This window comes from Microcaecilia unicolor, chromosome 8 (genome assembly GCF_901765095.1).
Source record: "Microcaecilia unicolor chromosome 8, aMicUni1.1, whole genome shotgun sequence".
Lineage (NCBI taxonomy): Eukaryota > Metazoa > Chordata > Amphibia > Gymnophiona > Siphonopidae > Microcaecilia > Microcaecilia unicolor.
The window spans coordinates 184,852,872-184,873,194 of NC_044038.1; the positions used below are offsets into that span (position 1 = coordinate 184,852,872).

Here is a 20,323-nt window from a genome sequence, read left to right on the forward strand (position 1 = left end):
CTGTACCAGGCAGGGAAGAACCAAAACCTTTTAGAAATCGGCAGCAGGTTAACCTCGGTACTAGCATAAATTAGAATTTTATACAACTTATTCATAATTCTTTTGGGAAAATAACGGATCTCTCATAATCTGTACCATCCTGGGCTGCCCTGTACTGCTAGCTAGTTCTCAGCCACTGGGATGTAACTTGATATTAATGTGGCCCTGGGTTTGCATGTTGATACCAGAGGAACCAATAATGCTAATTGCTAAATTCTTAGCTTATCTGAAGAGCCAGAATTTGGGTATGAAAATTTTCTGGTAACTAGTGTGATAAAACACACATTCTGAAAAGTCTTTTGTTTCAAGCAGGAGCTGGTCCAGTTCTTCAGCTTCTATGGAGATGTAAACAATTCTAATTGGAGATTATTCACTATTGCAGAGGTCCTAGAGATGAGCTGATCTACTGAAAGTACTGCATAACCTTCTACAAGGCTCCCAGGAATGAGTATAACCAGGTCACCTTTGCCAGGAAAGATAGAAGAGAAAGTGCCACCCTGATCCCCTATGCCATTGAGGGTAGCACAATCTTCAGTGGCGTTGGAGATCAATTTACTGGCACGAGGGGGGGGGGGGGGTACAGGTGCTGAGTTTGGCAGTGCCTGCATGCTCGGACTTCCGCCTTCTTTCCTAAATGCCGAAGAAAAGCAGTGTGCAAAAAAGAGCATCTGGAAGAAAAGACCTGAACTGGGGGGAGAGAGCAAAACCCACTATTACTCTTATAATATTATGATGAGCAAAACTGCTTATTGTGGTATATCATGCTTCATATCAAGAAAGAGCTACCATGCACGTGGGCTAAGAATCTCTAGATCAGTACACTTTGAGCTGAATGCTGAGCCCTGCCAATGCTCCTTGTCCTTTTCCACTTGCCACCCCACTCCCCTAAGCACCTGCACTGCTGTTCTTTGCTCCCCATTTCTATTCTCTGAGCCTTAACACTGTCCCCCTTCATCTAAATGTTCTGAGCCCTGATGCTTTCTCTCTTCAGTTTTCCACTCCTTTGACAATGTTTCAAGCTGTAGCACAGCTCCCCTCCTGGAGCAGTGACCCCCTTGGCTGTCCTCCATTACTACTTTGAATGGTACTCAAAGTATTAAGAATGACTATACTGCAGGGCCATTACAGGGGTATGCAAGAAATGCAGTTACCTTGGGTGCCCAGAGTGCAAGTGCAAAAAGTAGGGAAGACATTGGAAACAGTTTCCTGTGAAGCCATCTTCTCCATAAACTGCCCAGCCTAGTGGAAGTGGGAATTGAGCATGTTCATATCATTAGACACCCTTTTATGAAGGAATTTCTAGAAGAGATCCCTGATCCCCCTGAAGTCCAGCAGCCTATTTAGGAAGGGATCAGGGATGGGGTTGGGGGACAGACCAGGAGAAGGAAGCAGAGACTGTGCTTGAGTAACAGAAGTTAATAGTGCTGAACAGGTTAGACGGGCATTCCGTTGTCTTGGCCAGAGCTAATGACTTTATTTGGATTCAACTGGACTTTTAAGTCTTACTGCAAGCCCCCAAACTTTGAGCACTCACACACAGTTCAGAAAATTAAGGCATGGCTCCTGAAAAGCATATGGCTCTAATAAGACTATAAAGTGAGCAGATGAGCAGAAAAATGCTAACTTTTGGAGGGCTGCAATGGACTACTAAGAGAACCGGTCTCCATTTGTTGGTAGGACTGCATAACCCAACAGTCTGGACAGATTAAGGGAAAGCAAATTATTAGGTATGATCTAAATTTCTCCTTTCCAGAAAAAAAAAAAAACAATGGGCCACCAGGGCTACTAAAAAAAGGGGGGGCCCAGCTATATGCAGCTACTTCAGGGACCAAGCTAGTACAGATGGAAAAATGTGATTAGTGTGATGTGTGTATATATACACAATTTTCTGGGTGTATGATACAGAAGCAAACCCTGCAGAGAGCAGCAATAAAAGACCGGAGCACAATGCAGGAATTGCTGAGACAGATAAGGATTAGCTTGTTATTCTTCAGTAGTGCTCCACAACTTTAAGACAGAACGGCATCAGTGATGGCTCTGCACCTAGGTCTGAGCAGGAAAAATGGTAACTCTGCAGGCTCTGAAATGTTCTTTTGAGCATCACAAAAATGCAGAGAAATGTTATGATGCTGATATTTATGTGCAGAATAACATTCCAGGATATGGGCAGATAGGTGTTGATACTTTTTTTGCTTGGACGTGCATTTAGCCCAGAACCTTGTGTACATTCATCCAGTGTGTTCTCTATGATTAGCATACTGTACTACACTAAAGCCTGCCATATCCCTGCAAAAGTGGCTTCAAGGCAGCAGATAACCAAGAAAAAAAAATTCAAGATAACAACAAAAAAACATAAAATTTCATATTTCCTCAATCTTATAATATTTCTGAAGCAGATAAGATTGCAGTAGTTTTTGAAAAAGAACAAGGAGCTAGTCAGTTAAAGGTAAAGAACTCTAAAGCTCTACTGAATAATATGGAAAGGATCTTTCATAAACGACATTCTCCAAGGACAAGTAGGCTGAATAGTATCACTGATGGGTCGTCGTCCACGACGGCCCAGGAGACCGGAGATTACAAAGCTTAAAACTTCTAGAAGGAGCGCGACACGCGTGGGGACAACGCACCGCGCATGTGCAAGTGACTTCCCGCCCGCGCGCTTCCCTCAGTTTTCTTTTTTCCATGATCGGGAGAGTTGGATTTTTCCTGTGCTCTTCGTTCGCCCAGGAGACTGTGAGTCGTGTTTACGCGTTTCTTTTCCTAATTTTGTTATTTTTCTTCGATCTTTTAATTAAAAAAAAAAAGATAGTAGTTCTTTTAGTTTTTTCCTTATCTTTTCCCCTTTTTCAAGTTTCCTTTCTTTTTTGCTTGCGGCTGTCCTTAGGCCGCTCGGTCGCGTTTCCTTTTTCTCATCTCGTGTACTGACCCTCACGCGTGGTGTATTCAGTGCCTCGGGCCCGATCACCTTCCAACTGCTTGCAAGTTGTGTAAGTTGATGAAGAAGAGGACCCAGCTGACTAGAGAGGCTCAGCGCGAGAAGCTTTTCTCGGATCGGCCCGGTCCTTCGGCATCGGTACTGAGGGCGTCAACATTGAGGGAAACAGCGTCAAGAGATAAGGTAATGGCTGCCGAAAGACCTTTTACAGCAGGGAACAGTGAGGCATCGAGCGAGTCTCCGCCCGTCTCAAGACCTCCTGCTGTGCAGGCCCCCCGGGACCGCCCTTCGTCGGACCCAGCCCCAAGGAGGCGTGAGGATTCCATGTCCTCATCGGTACCGAGGAGTGTCGATGACGGGCATCGAGCAAAGGCGAAGAAACATCGCCATCGATCTCCTTCCAGACACAGTACCGAGAGCTCCGGGGAGCCTAGGCAGTTGGCACGAGAAGCGTCGGCACCGGGAGGACCGATTACCCTCCATTCAGGAGGTGCCAATGCGTAGGTCGTCTGGCAGCCCGGTACCGGCTCTCGAACCCCAATGGATTCTGGCACCGACTCCTGAGCTCCAAGCCCTGGTAGTCCATGCTCCTTATTTAAAATTTCATCATAACAGAGTAGTCCTATGCACTCACCCTAAGTTCCTGCCGAAGGTGGTGTCGGAGTTCCATCTGAACCAGTCAATTGTCTTGCCAACATTTTTTCCCTGTCCACATACCCGCCCTGGTGAGGACAGGTTGCACACCTTGGACTGTAAGAGAGCATTGGCCTTTTACGTGGAGCGGACAAAGCCCTATCGACAGTCCGCCCAGTTGTTTGTTTCTTTTGATCCCAACAGGATGGGAGTTGCCATCAGGAAACGCACCATATCCAGTTGGCTAGCAGATTGCATTTCCTTCACTTATGCCCATGCTGGGTTGACTTTAGAGGGCCATGTCACGGCTCATAATGTTAGAGCCATGGCTGCGTCAGTGGCTCACTTAAAGTCAGCCTCCATTGAAGAAATTTGCAAGGCTGCAACGTGGTCATCTGTCCACACATTCACATCTCACTACTGCCTTCAGCAGGATACCCGACGTGACAGTCGGTTTGGGCAGTCGGTGTTACAGAATCTGTTTGGAGTTTAGAATCCAACTCCACCCTCCTAGGCTCTTTTCTGTTCTGTTCCAGGCTGCACTGTCACTTAGTTGGGTTTGTTTTCAGGTCAATCTCAGTTATGTCCTCGCCGTTGCGAGGCCCAATTGACCAGTGTTCATTGTTTTGAGTGAGCCTGCGTGCTAGGGGTACCCCATCAGTGATACTATTCAGCCTGCTTGTCCTCGGAGAAAATGAAGATACATACCTGTAGCAGGTATTCTCCGAGGACAACAGGCTGAATAGTATCACAACCCACCCTCCTCCCTGTAGGAGTTGCTGTTTTCTCGTTTGCTTTTTATATAACTGAGGGAAGCGCGCAGGCGTCGCGGCCGGGAAGTCACTCGTGCATGCGCAGTGCGTTGTCCCCACGCGCATCACGCTCCTTCTAGAAGTTTTAAGCTTTTTAATCTCTGGTCTCCTGGGCCATCGCGGACGACGACCCATCAGTGATTCTATTCAGCCTGTATCTTCATTGTCTGTGCATATCAGATTTGTGTAGGATTATCTTACTCCCATCAATGAGCAAAAATTGGGTGTTGCATTTGTGACAAAAGGTCTGCACTGAAGCCTTCAGATGATGAACTCCACCACTCTGAATCTGCCTTTGTAGACTGACTAGGATTATAGCCAGAAGGAAAAAGCAGAGCGTGGGTCAGCTTGGAGTGGATTAGGGGTTCTTTCTCTACTTTACGGTATACATACTTTAGACTGAACTTGTGCATTTGAGAGTTTTAAACTGGCTGTAAAGGCATTACAATAAAAAAATGTTAAGGGTCTTAGAGCAAAGAAACCTCTGGACAAATACTTATCATTAAAACTATTTGATAGCATCATTCAACCAGTTCTTTTATGGGAGTGACTCTAGTGTCTGATATTAAGCCCCCACCTTTCTACGATTCCCTAATGTGTCTGTACACATGAACCTTATTCTACCACATTACTGTATTTGTTCATACCGGAATTTGCGAATGCCTTTATGGTATTATGTAAGCCACATTGAGCCTGCAAATAGGTGGGAAAATGTGGGATACAAATGTAACAAATAACAGGGTCGAACTGCACTAAAAAACTTGCAGCTCCAATTCTGACAACAGATACTTTCTGTAATCACAAATACCCCCAATAATGGATGCAGAGCAAAAGTAGTAGACCACATTATTTAGTTATTATTTTTCAAAGTTTGATGATATAAACTCCCTCCACTAGCAGACACTCTAAAGCAACTCAAAGCCCTACAATATTTACATGTTCTTATTTAAAATAAAAAAAGCAACAATTTATAACTTGTCAGGTCTCAGATTGCAGGAAACAGAAAACATTTTTTTTTGTTACATTTGTACCCCGCGCTTTCCCACTCATGGCAGGCTCAGTGCGGCAGGCAATGGAGGGTTAAATGATTTGCCCAGAGTCGCAAGGAGCTGCCTGTGCCAGGAATCGAACTCAGTTCCTCAGGACCAAATAAGATCACACAACAAATTAATACAAATGCAAAGTAACAATTAAAAATATGTCTAAAAGAAGCACCTGGCAGAACCTCTGCATGAACTAATATCTTCCTCCATAAGACAGCCTGTTCCAGTAAGTGGAGCTACCACGGAGAACATGTGCTGATAGATACAAAATCATTGAGCTACACATGGTAGAACTAAAGTAGCTTGTTGTGACTCCTGCCAGGACCTAGCAGTCTCAAAAACAATCTTGGGAAGAAAGTCTTCTAAAGAAGGGAGATATGATAGAGATCTATAAAAATAATAAGTTGGGTGGAATGGGTATATGTAAATTGCTTGTTTCCTCTTTCCAAAAATACTAGGTCTAGGAGGCAAGCAATGAAGCTATAAAGTAACAAATTTAAAACAAATCAGAAATATTTCTTCTCTTAGCCTGTAATTAAGTAAAAGGGGTTAGCTTAGTGGGGGTTTAAAAAAAAAAAAAAAAAGGGTTGGACGACTTCCTTAAGGAAAAGGCCATAGACCATTATTAAAATGGACTTGGGGAAAATTCACTGCTTATGTCTAGAATAAGCTGCATAAAACGTACTGTTTTGGGATCTTGCCAGGTACTTGTGACCCGGATTGGCCACTGTTGGAAATAGGATGCTGGGCTTGATGGGCCTTGGTCTGTCCCACTATGGCAATACTTATGTACTCCTAGTAAAATTGTTAATTGGAGAATAATAAAATCTTTTAAGAGAGCAAGATAGGTACTGCAACCTTGTCTAGTAATCCCTTTTGTACTTTGCAGATGGAGAGCTCACTGATACTTTTATTCTTATAACTTTTACGGGACCTGATTTTCAAAGTGAAAATATCCATGCCATTATTCCCTCAATTGATCGAGACTGGGAACAGCTGTTTGTGGTTCCTCTTTCTGCTTCGTTTTGGCCTGTTGAGTAGAACTGTTCATGCCAATAAAGTTATTGAATCCAGCTGTAGTGGAGGAAGCATTTCATTGGTTCCTGCTCTTGCCAGCTTCAAACATGGAGGTGGTGGCGTCGCAATGAAGCTGAAGCCGCTGCCAGACGCTCTGTGCCCTTTCACCTAGGGGCGGGGCTAATAGCGTGCCGCCATATTGGCTGTTGTCCGTGTCGGCCTGTAGTGTCGGGGCGCGGGAGCCGAGCGATGACCAGGCGGCGGAACAAGGCGAGCGGAGGAGGAGGAAGCCGGCGGGAGCCGAGCAGTGAGCCGCAGGTAGAAGCGCTTTTTTTTATGCGTGCCGCAGGCTCTGCTTCTCCTGTACCCCGGGCGAGGGGGTGCGGCAGGGATTGGGGCCCCTCTGCAGAGACGCTGCAGATTGTGGGGTCGCGCTCTGTGCTCACTCCTGCCCAGTGATATAACAAAAAGGGAGACAAAAGAGAAACGAAAACCCGGAAAGAACAAATGTGCGGCTGGGAGCTGCACAACAATCGCAGCACAGGAAACGAGTGACAGGTGTCTGGAGGCCCCTCACCCCAAAACGCTATACTCCCAAATCCAACACCTCAAATCCCTTTACCTCAAAGCGCTGCATCCTCAGATCCTGAAACCCAAAGTGCTGCTGCATCCTCAAATCTTGTACCTCAAAGCGTTGCACCCAAAATAGCCTATTACTACTACAAAGCCTATACCTCAAAGCGCTGCTGCATCCCCAAATCCTGTACCTCAGAGCTCTGCACCCACAAATCTTGCACCTCAGAGTACTGCACGTCAATGCACTGCTGTACCTCAAAACGCTGCATCCCCAAAGCAGTGCACCTCAAAGCCCTGCTTCCTAAAGTACTGCTGCCCAAAGCGCTGCACGCTATGGCACTACTGCCGGTGATCCTGAAGGAAGGGTCCTTCGGCAGCTGCTTCTCAGTCTTGCTGCTGGAGTAGAGCTCAGTTTAGCAGCCTTAGGTCATTCACCAGAGACAAGCAGGAGAGATGCACCCACACTTTCTGGTCTCCTAATGGATCCAGCGTGCCAGCGCAGTGTTCTCTAGCAAAATAAGCCTTTTTGTTTACCGGGCAGTTGTGGGACTTTCCGTCACACCCCTGATACCTGTGACGGATTGAACCTGAAATAAATAGTTGGGTCAGTATTCAGATACCACTCGGCATTTCTTTTAAAAGCATGCCATGGCGGTCAAAAAAATATCCATAAATTCAGTGGATAATGTGGTAGTGCTGAACAGGTGGATAACGTGGTCAATACCAAAACTTATCCGGATAAGTTTTCAGAGTTCAGTGTGCAATCAGAATTCTGCTTATCCAGATAACTTAGGACAGCTTTTTGTTCTAAGCTATGCAGATAGCGGACTGGATACAGATAGGTTCCAGAACCATCCCGGCACTGTCCACTACAGTCTAAAAGGACAGTGCGCTGAATATCCAGAAAGCAAGTTCTTATCCGGACGGCAGTGCTTTTGACCTGAATGTTGTTCATTTCACAGTTTCACTTTTTTTCCAGGGGTTTTTATTCCGAGAAACATGATAACACGTAGGAACCAGCCCTTTTCTCTGGAACTGGGGATTGGCTCAGGCCCATGCCACATAGGCTGGAGGATTCAGATCTGGGGCTGTGGGTCCCTTGAGGGGAGGAGGGAGCCAGTCAGACTAAGAGCAGCTGCCTCCCCGTTCTAATAAATAAAGGGGTCAATATTCAAAGTGATTTTGACTGGCAGAAATGGCTCTTCGCTGGTTTAATCACTTGTTCGGGGCTAGCCAGTCATATTCAACGACTCTTAACTGGATAGTGCCACTGAAAATGTCCAGTTAGTGCTCAACTCCAAGCCGGCTATTTTGATGGCCTCCCAAGGGTGAAGTCAGCAGTTAACCGGCCAAGATAACTGCCCTAAATAGAACCCCATAAAAATGTTTATGCAATTCGCCATAGCCAGTTAAGTGCTGAATTTATGGCAGTGGTTCCCAAACCTGGTCCTGGAGGCATGCTCTGCCTCCACTGCATGCAAATCTCTCTCATGAATATTCATAGTGGATATCCTGAAAACCTGACTGGCTGGGGTTCCTCCAGGACCAGGTTTGAGAACCTGGTTTAGCCAGCTCCATAAACCCAGAAATTCAATGCCGGAGCCTGGATATGGCCTGGCATTGAATTTCGGGGGTATAACACTGGCAGACAGCGAAACACTGAGCATCTCTGGCTGAATATTGACCTCGGGGATAATAATACTGTCACCACCAGTAGCTCTGGGCGGTTCACAAGAGAAGAAGACAACAATCTCATTAGCAAATATATGTAAAATCATTACAATTATCATAGGAACTAACTAAAACTTAACCCAGGTACTTACTGAATAACCATCTTTTCAGTAAGCTGCAGAACGTGTGATATGTAACGAAAGAGAGTTCCATAATCCAGGTGCTACCGAGCTGAATAATTTCTACAAGTGACATCTGCTGCCTGAACTCTTGCATTCCCTTTCCCTTCCCTCCTGGTAATGGTTTATGTGGGGTGAGGTCAGGGAAGATCATCCAATATATTTCGCTGTCATTTTCATCAATGCTGTATTCCCTTTTTAAGGGGATGTTCTGTGTTTGCTGTAGGGCTTGGTCACTTCTGACCAGTCAGTACAGACATGCTGCTTATTGTGCCACCGGGAATGCAAAGACTGGGGAACAGCACCTGTCAATGGGACAGTACCTCCTGGGGGAACCTTTGTACCAACACTGCCAGAAAACCTATTGGGAGAGATGCCGCTGTGGATCTGCCAGAGCTGCCGTAAAAGTGTTGAGGAGGAAGAGAGACGGGCGGTGCAGGAGCAGGCGTTGGCGGTAAGTACAACATTGGGACCTTTTATGAGAGCAGTTTGCTGTGAACTTGGGTAAAAATTTTAGCAATTAAATATACAGTTCTTGATAAAGTTCAGCATTGTTTTTGGGGGTGACTAAGGTGCTGCTGCTTCGATGAGATGAGGGTGTGTCCAAGAAGTGAATTGTATGTGTGTAGCAGCCAGGCTGCACATTGCCGGTACCATTGGTGTCCTGAGAGGTAGGTTGACGAAGATGCTTCTATGACTCGCCCTAATCCAGTTCAGCACCATTTTTGGAGCCACATGTTTCCCTGCTGCCAGTCCAGGTTGTGGGAAAAGCAACATTTGGCCCAGCTCTGCTTTCTTCAGCCTGTTCTACTGCGGGCTGAAGAAAATTGAGGTTATTTTACAGTGGCTCGTTTTGAGACCAGAGAGATTTCCCCTTTGGCCATTGTTTTTCCACCCTAGGTCCCTAATGTTTGATGATCATTGTTTATGGGAAGTTTGTCTTACTACCAGTTCTTTTCCTGCAGGTGTCACTGTCTCACATGGGCTGCCAGTCCCAGTCCTGTGGAGGGAGCTCACTCTCTTCTTCCTCCTCCTCCTCCTCCTCTTCTTCTTCTTCCTCCTCCTCTTCTTCCTCCTGCCATGGGAACTCAGGTGATTGGGATCCCAGCTCATTCTTGTCTGCTCACAAACTGTCTGGACTCTGGAATTCACCACATACCAGTGGAGCCGCCCAGGGAAGCTCTCTAGGGGCCCCAGTGGCTTCAGGTGAGTACTGAGGCACTGCAGTGAATATTTTAAGATATTTCAGAAGAAAACTTATCTAGATATCATAGAGGTGCCCTGGTTTGGCAGCTGTTTGGTGCAGCATGGTGCTCAGAGCACAACACCCCGACCCCCCACCCCCATTCCAGATTCATTTTGTCACTTTCAGCGGTTGCTTAAACTCTGGGTGACTCTATAGAAATAGTAAACATCACTTTATGCATAAGTTTGGTGAGACTATGTCAATGATAACCTCCTGATGTATCACAGTTTACTGTTCTCTTGCATCTGGCTGAATCGTGATCTTTTTTTTTTTTCACATTAGTGTGAAATCAGTCTTTGACCCTTGTATTTCCTTCTAAAGCTAGCCCTGAAAATATTGTTCTCCGAGGACAAGCAGGCTGCTTGTTCTCACGACTGGGTGACGTCCGCGGCAGCCCCCACCAACCGGAAGAAGCTTCGCGGGCGGTCCGCACGCAGGGCACGCCCACCGCGCATGCGCGGCCGTCTTCCCGCCCGTGCGCGACTGTTCCCGCCAGTCTTGTTTTTTCCACGCTGGAGAGAGTCGTGCGTCGCCGCTCTCTCTTGTCAGCCCCGGAAAACCGTCACGTTGTTCGCGAATTTCTTATTTTTTATTTCTGGTTCCCGCGCGTTCTGGACCTTTTCTTTTCTTGTTAAAAAAAAAAAAAAGAGTGAACGCGCTTGTTTTTTCCCTCGTTTTCTAGCGGGGGCGTCGTGTTGCGGCCTTGTGGCCGCGCGGTCGATTTATTTTTCGAGGTGTGATTTACCGCCACCATCGACGACTTTAATTTCGCCGACGCGATTTTTCCGTCGATGTCCTCGAAGGTCCCGAGTGGATTTAAGAAGTGTGGTCGGTGCGGCCGGCCTATCTCGCAGACCGACACCCACGCTTGGTGCCTCCAGTGCCTCGGGCCAGAGCACGATATCAAGTCGTGTTCTTTGTGTCTTGGTCTCCGGAAACGGACTCAGGTTGCGAGGCAAGTTCTTCGGGACCGTCTTTTTGGAACTTGCGCCGGCCCCTCGACGTCGACCGCGACGGCATCGGTATCGACGGCCGGTTCTTCGGTACCGGTATCGATGTCCGCGAAATCGGCACCGATGGCATCGACCCCAGGAGTACAGGTCCCGTCCGCCCGCCAGTCCTCCGGTGATGGTAGGGGTGAGAGGCCGCGTGGGCAATCGGCCCCGGTCACTCCCTCTGCCCATGGCCCTCGGGACCGAACCCTGTCTGACCCGGCCCCTCGAGACCGAGGGGGATCGAACTCCTCCGTTCCACCGGGCGCCGTCATCGGTCCCCATCGGTGCGCTCAGCTCTCGGTGCCGGCGAGGAGTCGACGCCGAAGCGTCCACGTCGAGAGGAGAGGTCCCCCTCGGTAGTGGAGGTACCGACGCGTCAGGGTCCCAGCACTTCGGTGCAGTCTCCTGGACCCGAGCAGCTTCCGGCACCGACACCTCTACCGCCCCCCCCCCCCCCCCCCCCCCCGTCTTTCCAGACAGCGGGCCTGGACGAGTGCCTCCGAGCCATCCTTCCGGGGATCCTGGAAGGGCTGATGCGCCAGGCTGTGCCGGCGCCGGGGGTGCTTGTGCCCTCGGCGCCGTTGACTGTGGCGCCGGCGAGCTCTAGCCCGGTGCCGAGGCCTTCGACACCGCCGCCGCTTGCGGCGCCGGTCTCGACCGCCACGCAGGTGGAGTCGACGTCGATGGAGGGAGCTTCGTCGACGTCGATGGAGGGAGCTTCGTCCCCGCCGGCGCGGGAGTCCACCGCTCGACGACACCGAGGCCTCGGTGCCTCGACGTCGAGCCGGGCCCGGTTAAGGACTCAGCTACATGAGCTTATGTCCGATACCGAGGAAGAGGCCTCGTGGGGGGAAGAGGAGGACCCCAGATATTTCTCCTCTGAGGAGTCTGTGGGCCTTCCCTCTGACCCCACGCCTTCACCAGAGAGGAAGCTCTCGCCTCCTGAGAGCCTCTCCTTTGCCTCCTTTGTAAGGGACATGTCCATTTGCATTCCCTTCCCCGTGGTCTCTGTGGATGAGCCGAGGGCTGAGATGCTCGAGGTCCTCGACTATCCATCACCACCTAGAGAGTCCTCCACGGTGCCGTTGCACAATGTCCTCAAAGAGACACTGCTTCGGAACTGGATGAGACCATTATCTAACCCCACCATTCCCAAGAAAGCAGAGTCCCAGTACAGAATCCACTCGGACCCAGAGTTAATGCGGCCCCAATTGCCCCATGACTCGGCGGTCGTGGATTCTGCTCTCAAGAGGGCATGGAGTTCGAGGGATACCGCCTCGGCGCCCCCGGGGCGGGAGTCTCGCACTCTGGACTCGTTTGGGAGGAAGGCCTACCAATCTTCCATGCTCGTGACCCGCATCCAATCTTACCAGCTCTACACGAGCATCCACATGCGGAACACTGTGAAGCAACTGGCGGACCTGGTTGATAAGCTCCCGCCGGAGCAGTCCAGGCCTTATCAGGAGGTGGTCAGGCAGCTGAAGGCGTGCAGAAAGTTCCTGTCCGGGGGTATCTATGACACCTGTGACGTGGCATCTCGTGCTGCGGCCCAAGGTATAGTGATGCGCAGGCTCTCATGGCTGCGTGCCTCTGACCTGGACAACCGCACCCAGCAGAGACTGGCCGACGTCCCTTGCCGGGGGGATAATATTTTTGGCAAGAAGGTCGAGCAGCTGGTGGACCAACTGCATCAGCGGGAAACCGCCCTCGACAAGCTCTCCCACCGGGCGCCTTCAGCATCCACCTCAGCAGGTGGATGTTTTTCCCGGGCCCGGCAGGCTGCGCCCTATGCTTTTGCCAAGCGTAGGTACACCCAGCCGGCCCGAAGGCCTCGACAGGCACAGGGACAGCCCCAGCACGCTCGTTCTCGTCAACAGCGTGCGCCTAAGCAGCCCCCTGCGCCTCCACAGCAAAAGCCGGGGACGGGCTTTTGACTGGATCCACGGGAACATAGCCGCCCTCAAAGTGTCCGTGCCGGACGATCTGCCGGTCGGAGGGAGGTTAAAATTTTTTCACCAAAGGTGGCCTCTCATAACCTCCGACCAGTGGGTTCTCCAAATAGTTCGGTGCGGATGCGCCCTAAATTTGGCCTCCCTTCCACCAAATTGTCCTCCGGGAGCTCAATGCTTCAGCTCCCATCACAAGCAGGTACTTGCAGAGGAACTCTCCGCCCTTCTCAGCGCCAATGCGGTCGAGCCCGTACCACCCGGGCAGGAAGGGCAGGGATTCTATTCCAGGTACTTCCTTGTAGAAAAGAAAACAGGGGGGATGCGCCCCATCCTAGACCTGAGAGGCCTGAACAAATTCCTGGTCAAAGAAAAGTTCAGGATGCTTTCCTTGGGCACCCTTCTGCCAATGATTCAGAAAAACGATTGGCTATGTTTCCTGGATTTAAAGGACGCATACACTCACATCCCAATACTGCCAGCTCACAGACAGTATCTCAGATTCCGCCTGGGCGCACGGCACTTTCAGTATTGTGTGCTGCCCTTTGGGCTCGCCTCTGCCCCACTGGTGTTTACAAAGTGCCTCGTGGTGGTGGCGGTGTATCTACACAAGCTGGGAGTGCACGTGTTCCCATATCTCGACGATTGGCTGGTAAAGAACACCTCGGAGGCAGGAGCCCTCCGGTCCATGCAGTGCACTATTCAACTCCTGGAGCTGCTGGGGTTTGTGATAAATTACCCAAAGTCCCATCTCCAGCCAACCCAGTCTCTGGAATTCATAGGAGCTCTGCTGAATACCCAGACGGCTCAGGCCTTCCTTCCCGAAGCGAGGGCCAACAACCTCCTGTCCCTGGCTTCGCAGACCAGAGCGTCTCCGCAGATCACAGCTCGGCAGATGTTGAGACTTCTGGGTCATATGGCCTCCACAGTCCATGTGACTCCCATGGCTCGTCTTCACATGAGATCTGCTCAATGGACCCTAGCTTCCCAGTGGTTCCAAGCCACCGGGAATCTAGAGGATGTCATCCGCCTCTCCACCAGTTGCCGCACTTCACTGCTCTGGTGGACAATTCAGACCAATTTGACCCTGGGACGTCCATTCCAAATTCCACAGCCCACGAAAGTGCTGACGACGGATGCATCTCGCCTGGGGTGGGGAGCTCATGTCGATGTGCTCCACACCCAGGGTCTGTGGTCCCTCCAGGAAAAGGATCTGCAGATCAACCTCCTGGAGCTCCGAGCGATCTGGAACGCACTGAAGGCTTTCAGAGATCGGCTGTCCTGCCAAATTATCCAAATTCGGACAGACAATCAGGTTGCAATGTATTACACCAACAAGCAGGGGGGCACCGGATCTCGCCCCTTGTGTCAGGAAGCCGTCGGGATGTGGCGTTGGGCTTGCCAGTTCGGCATGCTCCTCCAAGCCACATACCTGGCAGGTGTAACAACAGTCTGGCCGACAGGCTGAGCAGAGTCATGCAACCGCACGAGTGGTCGCTTCATTCCAGAGTGGTATGCAAGATCTTCCGAGAGTGGGGCACCCCCTCAGTGGACCTTTTCGCCTCTCGGACCAACCACAAGCTGCCTCTGTTCTGTTCCAGACTTCAGGCACACGGCAGGCTAGCGTCGGACGCCTTTCTCCTTCATTGGGGGACCGGCCTCCTGTATGCTTATCCTCCCATACCTTTGGTGGGGAAGACCTTACTGAAGCTCAAGCAAGACCACGGCACCATGATTCTGATAGCACCCTTTTGGCCCCGTCAGATCTGGTTCCCTCTTCTTCTGGAGTTGTCCTCCGAAGAACCGTAGAGATTGGAGTGTTTTCCGACTCTCATTTTGCAGAACGACGGAGCGTTGCTGCACCCCAACCTTCAGTCCCTGGCTCTCACGGCCTGGATGTTGAGGGCGTAGACTTCACTGCGTTGGGTCTGTCTGAGGGTGTCTCCCGTGTCTTGCTTGCCTCTAGGAAGGATTCCACTAAAAAGAGTTACTTTTTCAAGTGGAAGAGGTTTGTCGTTTGGTGTGAGAGCAAGGCCCTAGAACCTCGTTCTTGCCCTGCACAGAACCTGCTTGAATACCTTCTGCACTTATCAGAGTCTGGCCTCAAGACCAACTCAGTAAGGAATCACCTTAGTGCGATTAGTGCTTACCATTATCGTGTGGAAGGTAAAGCCATCTCTGGAGAGCCTTTAGTCGTTCGATTCATGAGAGGCTTGCTTTTGTCAAAGCCCCCTATCAAGCCTCCTACAGTGTCATGGGATCTCAACGTCGTCCTCACCCAGCTGATGAAACCTCCTTTTGAGCCACTGAATACCTGCCATCTGAAGTACTTGATCTGGAAGGTCATTTTCTTGGTGGCAGTTACTTCAGCTCGTAGGGTCAGTGAGCTTCAAGCCCTGGTAGCTCATGCTCCATATACCAAATTTCATCACAACAGAGTAGTGCTCCGCACCCACCCAAAGTTCCTGCCGAAGGTGGTGTCGGAGTTCCATCTTAACCAGTCAATTGTCTTGCCAACATTCTTCCCCAGGCCTCATACCCGCCCTGCTGAACGTCAGTTGCACACATTGGACTGCAAGAGAGCATTGGCCTTCTACTTGGAGCGGACACAGCCCCACAGACAGTCCGCCCAATTGTTTGTTTCTTTCGACCCTAACAGGCTAGGGGTCGCTGTCGGGAAACGCACCATCTCCAATTGGCTAGCAGATTGCATTTCCTTCACTTACGCCCAGGCTGGGCTGGCTCTTGAGGGTCATGTCACGGCTCATAGTGTTAGAGCCATGGCAGCGTCAGTGGCCCACTTGAAGTCAGCCACTATTGAAGAGATTTGCAAGGCTGCGACGTGGTCATCTGTCCACACATTCACATCACATTACTGCCTCCAGCAGGATACCCGACGCGACAGTCGGTTCGGGCAGTCGGTGCTGCAGAATCTGTTTGGGGTGTAAATCCAACTCCACCCTCCAGGACCCGCATTTATTCTGGTCAGGCTGCACTCTCAGTTAGTTGTTCTTCGTAGGTCAATTTTCTGTTGTATCCTCGCCGTTGCGAGGTTCAATTGACCTGGGTTCTTGTTTTGAGTGAGCCTGAGAGCTAGGGATACCCCAGTCGTGAGAACAAGCAGCCTGCTTGTCCTCGGAGAAAGTGAATGATACATACCTGTAGCAGGTGTTCTCCGAGGACAGCAGGCTGATTGTTCTCACCTACCCTCCCTCCTCCCCTTTGGAGTTGCGCTTTCATCATTTTTGCTTGTCATTCAACTGGCGGGAACGGTCGCGCACGGGCGGGAAGACGGCCGCGCATGCGCGGTGGGCGTGCCCTGCGTGCGGACCGCCCACGAAGCTTCTTCCGGTTGGTGGGGGCTGCCGCGGACGTCACTCAGTCGTGAGAACAATCAGCCTGCTGTCCTCGGAGAACACCTGCTACAGGTATGTATCATTCACTTACTCACTTCAGGGTGAGGACTTCATTTTTCATTTCATTTTATTAATATATTTATATACCACCCTTATCCAGAGTGGTGCACAAATAAACATATACAGTTTGATTTTGTAATCTGCCAGGGCTGTTCTTGCTAGGAAAGGACAGAGATTTCTCATGACAAATGCACCAAGAAGGCAGTGTAAATGGTTTTGCTCTTCTTTAACCAACAAATCCAATTCTTTTCTGCTCTGCCCCTCTTTCAGGAGACAAATATTCCAGCATTGTGCCCTCCTTTGACTGTGGCAGTAACTCTTCCAAACCTGCAGGGTTAAAGGTGTGTCCGTACAGCCACTCCACATCCCCAGAAGGCAACACAGCAGTTCCAGGGAGTTCTCTTCCTACCTCACTCAACTTCTGTGACGCTAGTTCAAAGCGATTCAAGAATATGTGTTGTAGACCTTTACCGCCAGGTGAGAACTGACCTCATGTGACACCCTAATCCTTACTCCTTCCACCAGATCTGTGTGTGAAATGTGGGAGTTTCTGGAAGCTGACTTCCTCTGATGCAAGACTCTGAGGGGAGGGGGAGGGGCATGTAGTGAAGGTAATAGTGAATAATAACTAGAAAGCAATCATAGGGGGGAAGAGGGACCAACTGAACATCATCTGCATTTCACAAATATCCACCCCATTTTTGGATACTTAGATGGAACTAAGAGTGGAAATTTGTCTGGAAAAATCTAAAGATTCATAAAGGTGACGTGACTTGGGTGTGATGTTCCATTTGGTTTCTTCCTTTCAACAATTAAAGTGAAGGTTGAGGTTGCTCAATCACAGCTTCCAGGGAGAGGAAGAGAAGGAACATCAAAAGAGGTGCAAGAGAGAATCCCAGAAGCACACTGTATTATTAGGGAGAAAGTCCACAGTCAGAAAATGCTGGAAAATGTTTGAGTGCCCTCACATTCTCTGCACATTGCCTCATACCCAACTCAATTGGAAGATTAGGCCCTTTTGCTTTAGGTTTCATCAAACACACTGTTACCTTGGAGCAGTTCATTTACATAAAAATGGAAAATAAGTGGTTCCAATTTGTATTTTTTGGACACAGAACAGTCTTTAAGAGAACATCTTCAAAGACTAAAAGAGCACCTTTCTCTATAAATCTGTTGAGCGTGCCATCAAAATTAGGAGAGCAGGGGAGGATGAAGAGAGAGCAGCAAGAACAGTGCCATCACAGCATCATTCATAAGAACATAAGAAAAGCCATACTGGGTCAGTCCAATAGTCCATCAAGCCCAGTTTTCTTCTTCCAGTAGTGACCAATCCAGGTCACAAGTACCTAACAATCCCAAAGACGAGCAAGATTCCGGAATCCCAAAGAGGAGCAAGATTTCAGATTCCCAAAGACGAGCAAGATTCCGGGATCCCAAAGAGTAACAATATTTCAGGATCCCAAAGAGGAGCAAGATTCCAGAATCCCAAAAAGTAGCAAGATTCTGTGATCCCAAAGAGTATCAAGATTTCAGAATCCCAAAAAGTAGCAAGATTCCGGGATCCCAAAGAGTAGCAAGATTCCGGGATCCCAAAGAGTAGCAAGATTTCGGGGATCCCAAAGAGTAGCAAGATTTCGGGGATCCCAAAGAGTAGCAAGGTTCCGGTATCCCAAAGTGTAGCAAGATTTCATTATCCCAAAGAGGAGCAAGATTTCATTATCCCAAAGAGGAGCAAGATTTCATTATACCAAAGAGGAGCAAGATTTCATTATACCAAAGAGGAGCAAGATTCCAGAATTCCAAAGATTAACAAGATTTCATATCCTAAAGAGCAGCAAGATTCCGGGATCCCAAAGAGCAGCAAGATTCTGGGATCCCAAAGATTAACTAGATTTCAGAGTATTAAAGAGTAGCAAGATTCCAGGATCCCAAAGAGTAGCAAGATTCTGGGATCCCAGATAGTAAGATTCCATACTACCAATCCCAAGGACAGCAGTAGCTTTCCCCATTTCTATCTCAGTAGCAAACTATGGACTTTTCCTCCAGAACTTGTCCAACCCTCGTTTAAACCCAGAATCGCTAACCATTGTTACCTTATATTATGGTAATGAGTTCCAAAGCTTCACTATTCATTGAGTGGAAAAATATTTTCTCCTGTTCTTTTTAAAGGTATTACCATGTAACTTCATTAAGTGTCCCCTATTCTTAGTACTTTTTGAAAGAATAAACAATGAATTCACTTTTAGCTGTTCTACTCCACTCGTGATTTAGTAGACCTATGTCGTATCGAGGGGCATAATCGAACGGGGGCGCCCATCTATAAGGGTGCCCATCTCTAAGGATGGCCCCGTAAAGCAGCGTCCCCGACCGTATTATCGAAACAAGATGGGCGGCCATCTTTTGTTTCGATAATACGGTTGGGGACGGCCAAATCTCAACATTTGGGTCGACCTTAGAGATGGCCGCCATTGGTTTTCGCCAATAATGGAAACTAAGGACGGCCATCTCAAAACCGGCCAAATCCAAGCCATTTGGTCGTGGGAGGAGCCAGCATTTTTAGTACACTGGTCCCCCTCACATGCCAGGACACCAACCGGGCACCCTAGGGGGCACTGCAGTGGACTTCACAAATTGCTCCCAGGTGCATAGCTCCCTTACCTTGTGTGCTGAGCCCCCCAAAACCCACTACCCACAACTGCACAACACTACCATAGTAGTACCTTAAAGGATAACGGGGGGCACCTAGATGTGGGTACAGTAGGTTTCGGGTAGGTTTTGGAGGGCTCCCATTTACCACCACAAGTGTAACAGGTGGGGGGGAGGATGGGCCTGGGTCTGCCTGCCTGAAGTGCACTGCAGTACCCACTAAAAACTGCTCTAGGGACCTGCATAGTGCTGTGATGGAGCTGGGTATGACATTTGAGGCTAGCAAAAAAATGTTTTTTTAATTTTTTTTTTTTTTTTTGTGGGAGGGGGTTGGTGACCTCTGGGGGAGTAAGGGGAGGTGATCCCTGATTCCCTCCAGTGGTCATCTGGTCAGTTCGGGCACATTTTCAAGGCTTGGTTGTGAACAAAAAGGGACCAAGTAAAGTCGGCCAAATGCTCGTCAGGGCTGCCCTTCTTTTTTCCATTATCGGCTGCAAGGAGATTGTTGAGCAGCAGCCGGCAGGCAACGTGTGGGAATCGCGAGCCGAGCCTGCGACCGGAATCGCTGCTGGGCGGGCCTGCAAGGAGGGTGAGGGAAGATGGGGTGAAAGTTGCTGCACGGGGGAAGGGATGATGGGGAAAAGATGTTGCACGGGGGAGGGAAGACTGGGACAGCAGCTGCACAGGGGGGAAGGAAGATGGAAGGAAAGATGCTGCACAGGGAGGAGGGAAGATGGAAAGATGAGGCATGGTGGGTGGGGGAGATGCTGCATGGGGAAGAAGGGAGAGATGCAGCAAAGGGGTGGAGGGGTGAGGAAGGGAGAAGGCTGCATATGAGGTGGAGAGGAGGGAGACATGCTGTATAGAGAGGGAATAGGTGTATAGAGAGGGGATAGGTGGTGAGAGGGGGAGAAATTCTGGGCATAGGGGTGGAGGGAAGGGAGAAATGCTGCATGGGAAGGGGAGAGAGTTGTTGGACCAGAACACGAGGGAGAGAGAAATGTTGGACATGATGGTAGAGGAGAGGAAGGTAAGGGTGCTGTATGGGAAGGGGAGAGAGATGTTGGACCCAGAACACAAAGGAGAGAGAGAGATGGTGGACAGTGGGAATGAGAGGGGGAGATAGACATGGGGGTGGATGAGAAGGATGGAGAGGTACACAGTAGGTG

General features: G+C 49.4%; 1 protein-coding gene across 3 annotated transcripts in view; it reads left to right on the top strand.

Annotated features, from left to right (window-relative positions):
• The first annotated feature begins 6,219 nt into the window (after window positions 1-6,219).
• Window positions 6,220-20,323, top strand: part of FAM193B (family with sequence similarity 193 member B) — a 46,827-nt gene continuing 32,723 nt past the window's right edge. For 2 of the 3 annotated variants that reach the window (XR_003943067.1, XR_003943068.1), the window contains exons 1-4: window positions 6,220-6,797; window positions 9,132-9,359; window positions 9,871-10,111; window positions 16,779-16,985. Coding sequence is in view for 1 of the 3 variants with exons in the window: in XM_030211437.1 (XP_030067297.1) it covers window positions 6,729-6,797; window positions 9,132-9,359; window positions 9,871-10,111; window positions 16,779-16,985 (745 nt within the window). In the remaining 2 variants the exon portion in view is untranslated. The remainder of the gene's footprint in view (window positions 6,798-9,131; window positions 9,360-9,870; window positions 10,112-16,778; window positions 16,986-20,323) is intronic. The other variant, XM_030211437.1, reaches the window with a different exon arrangement.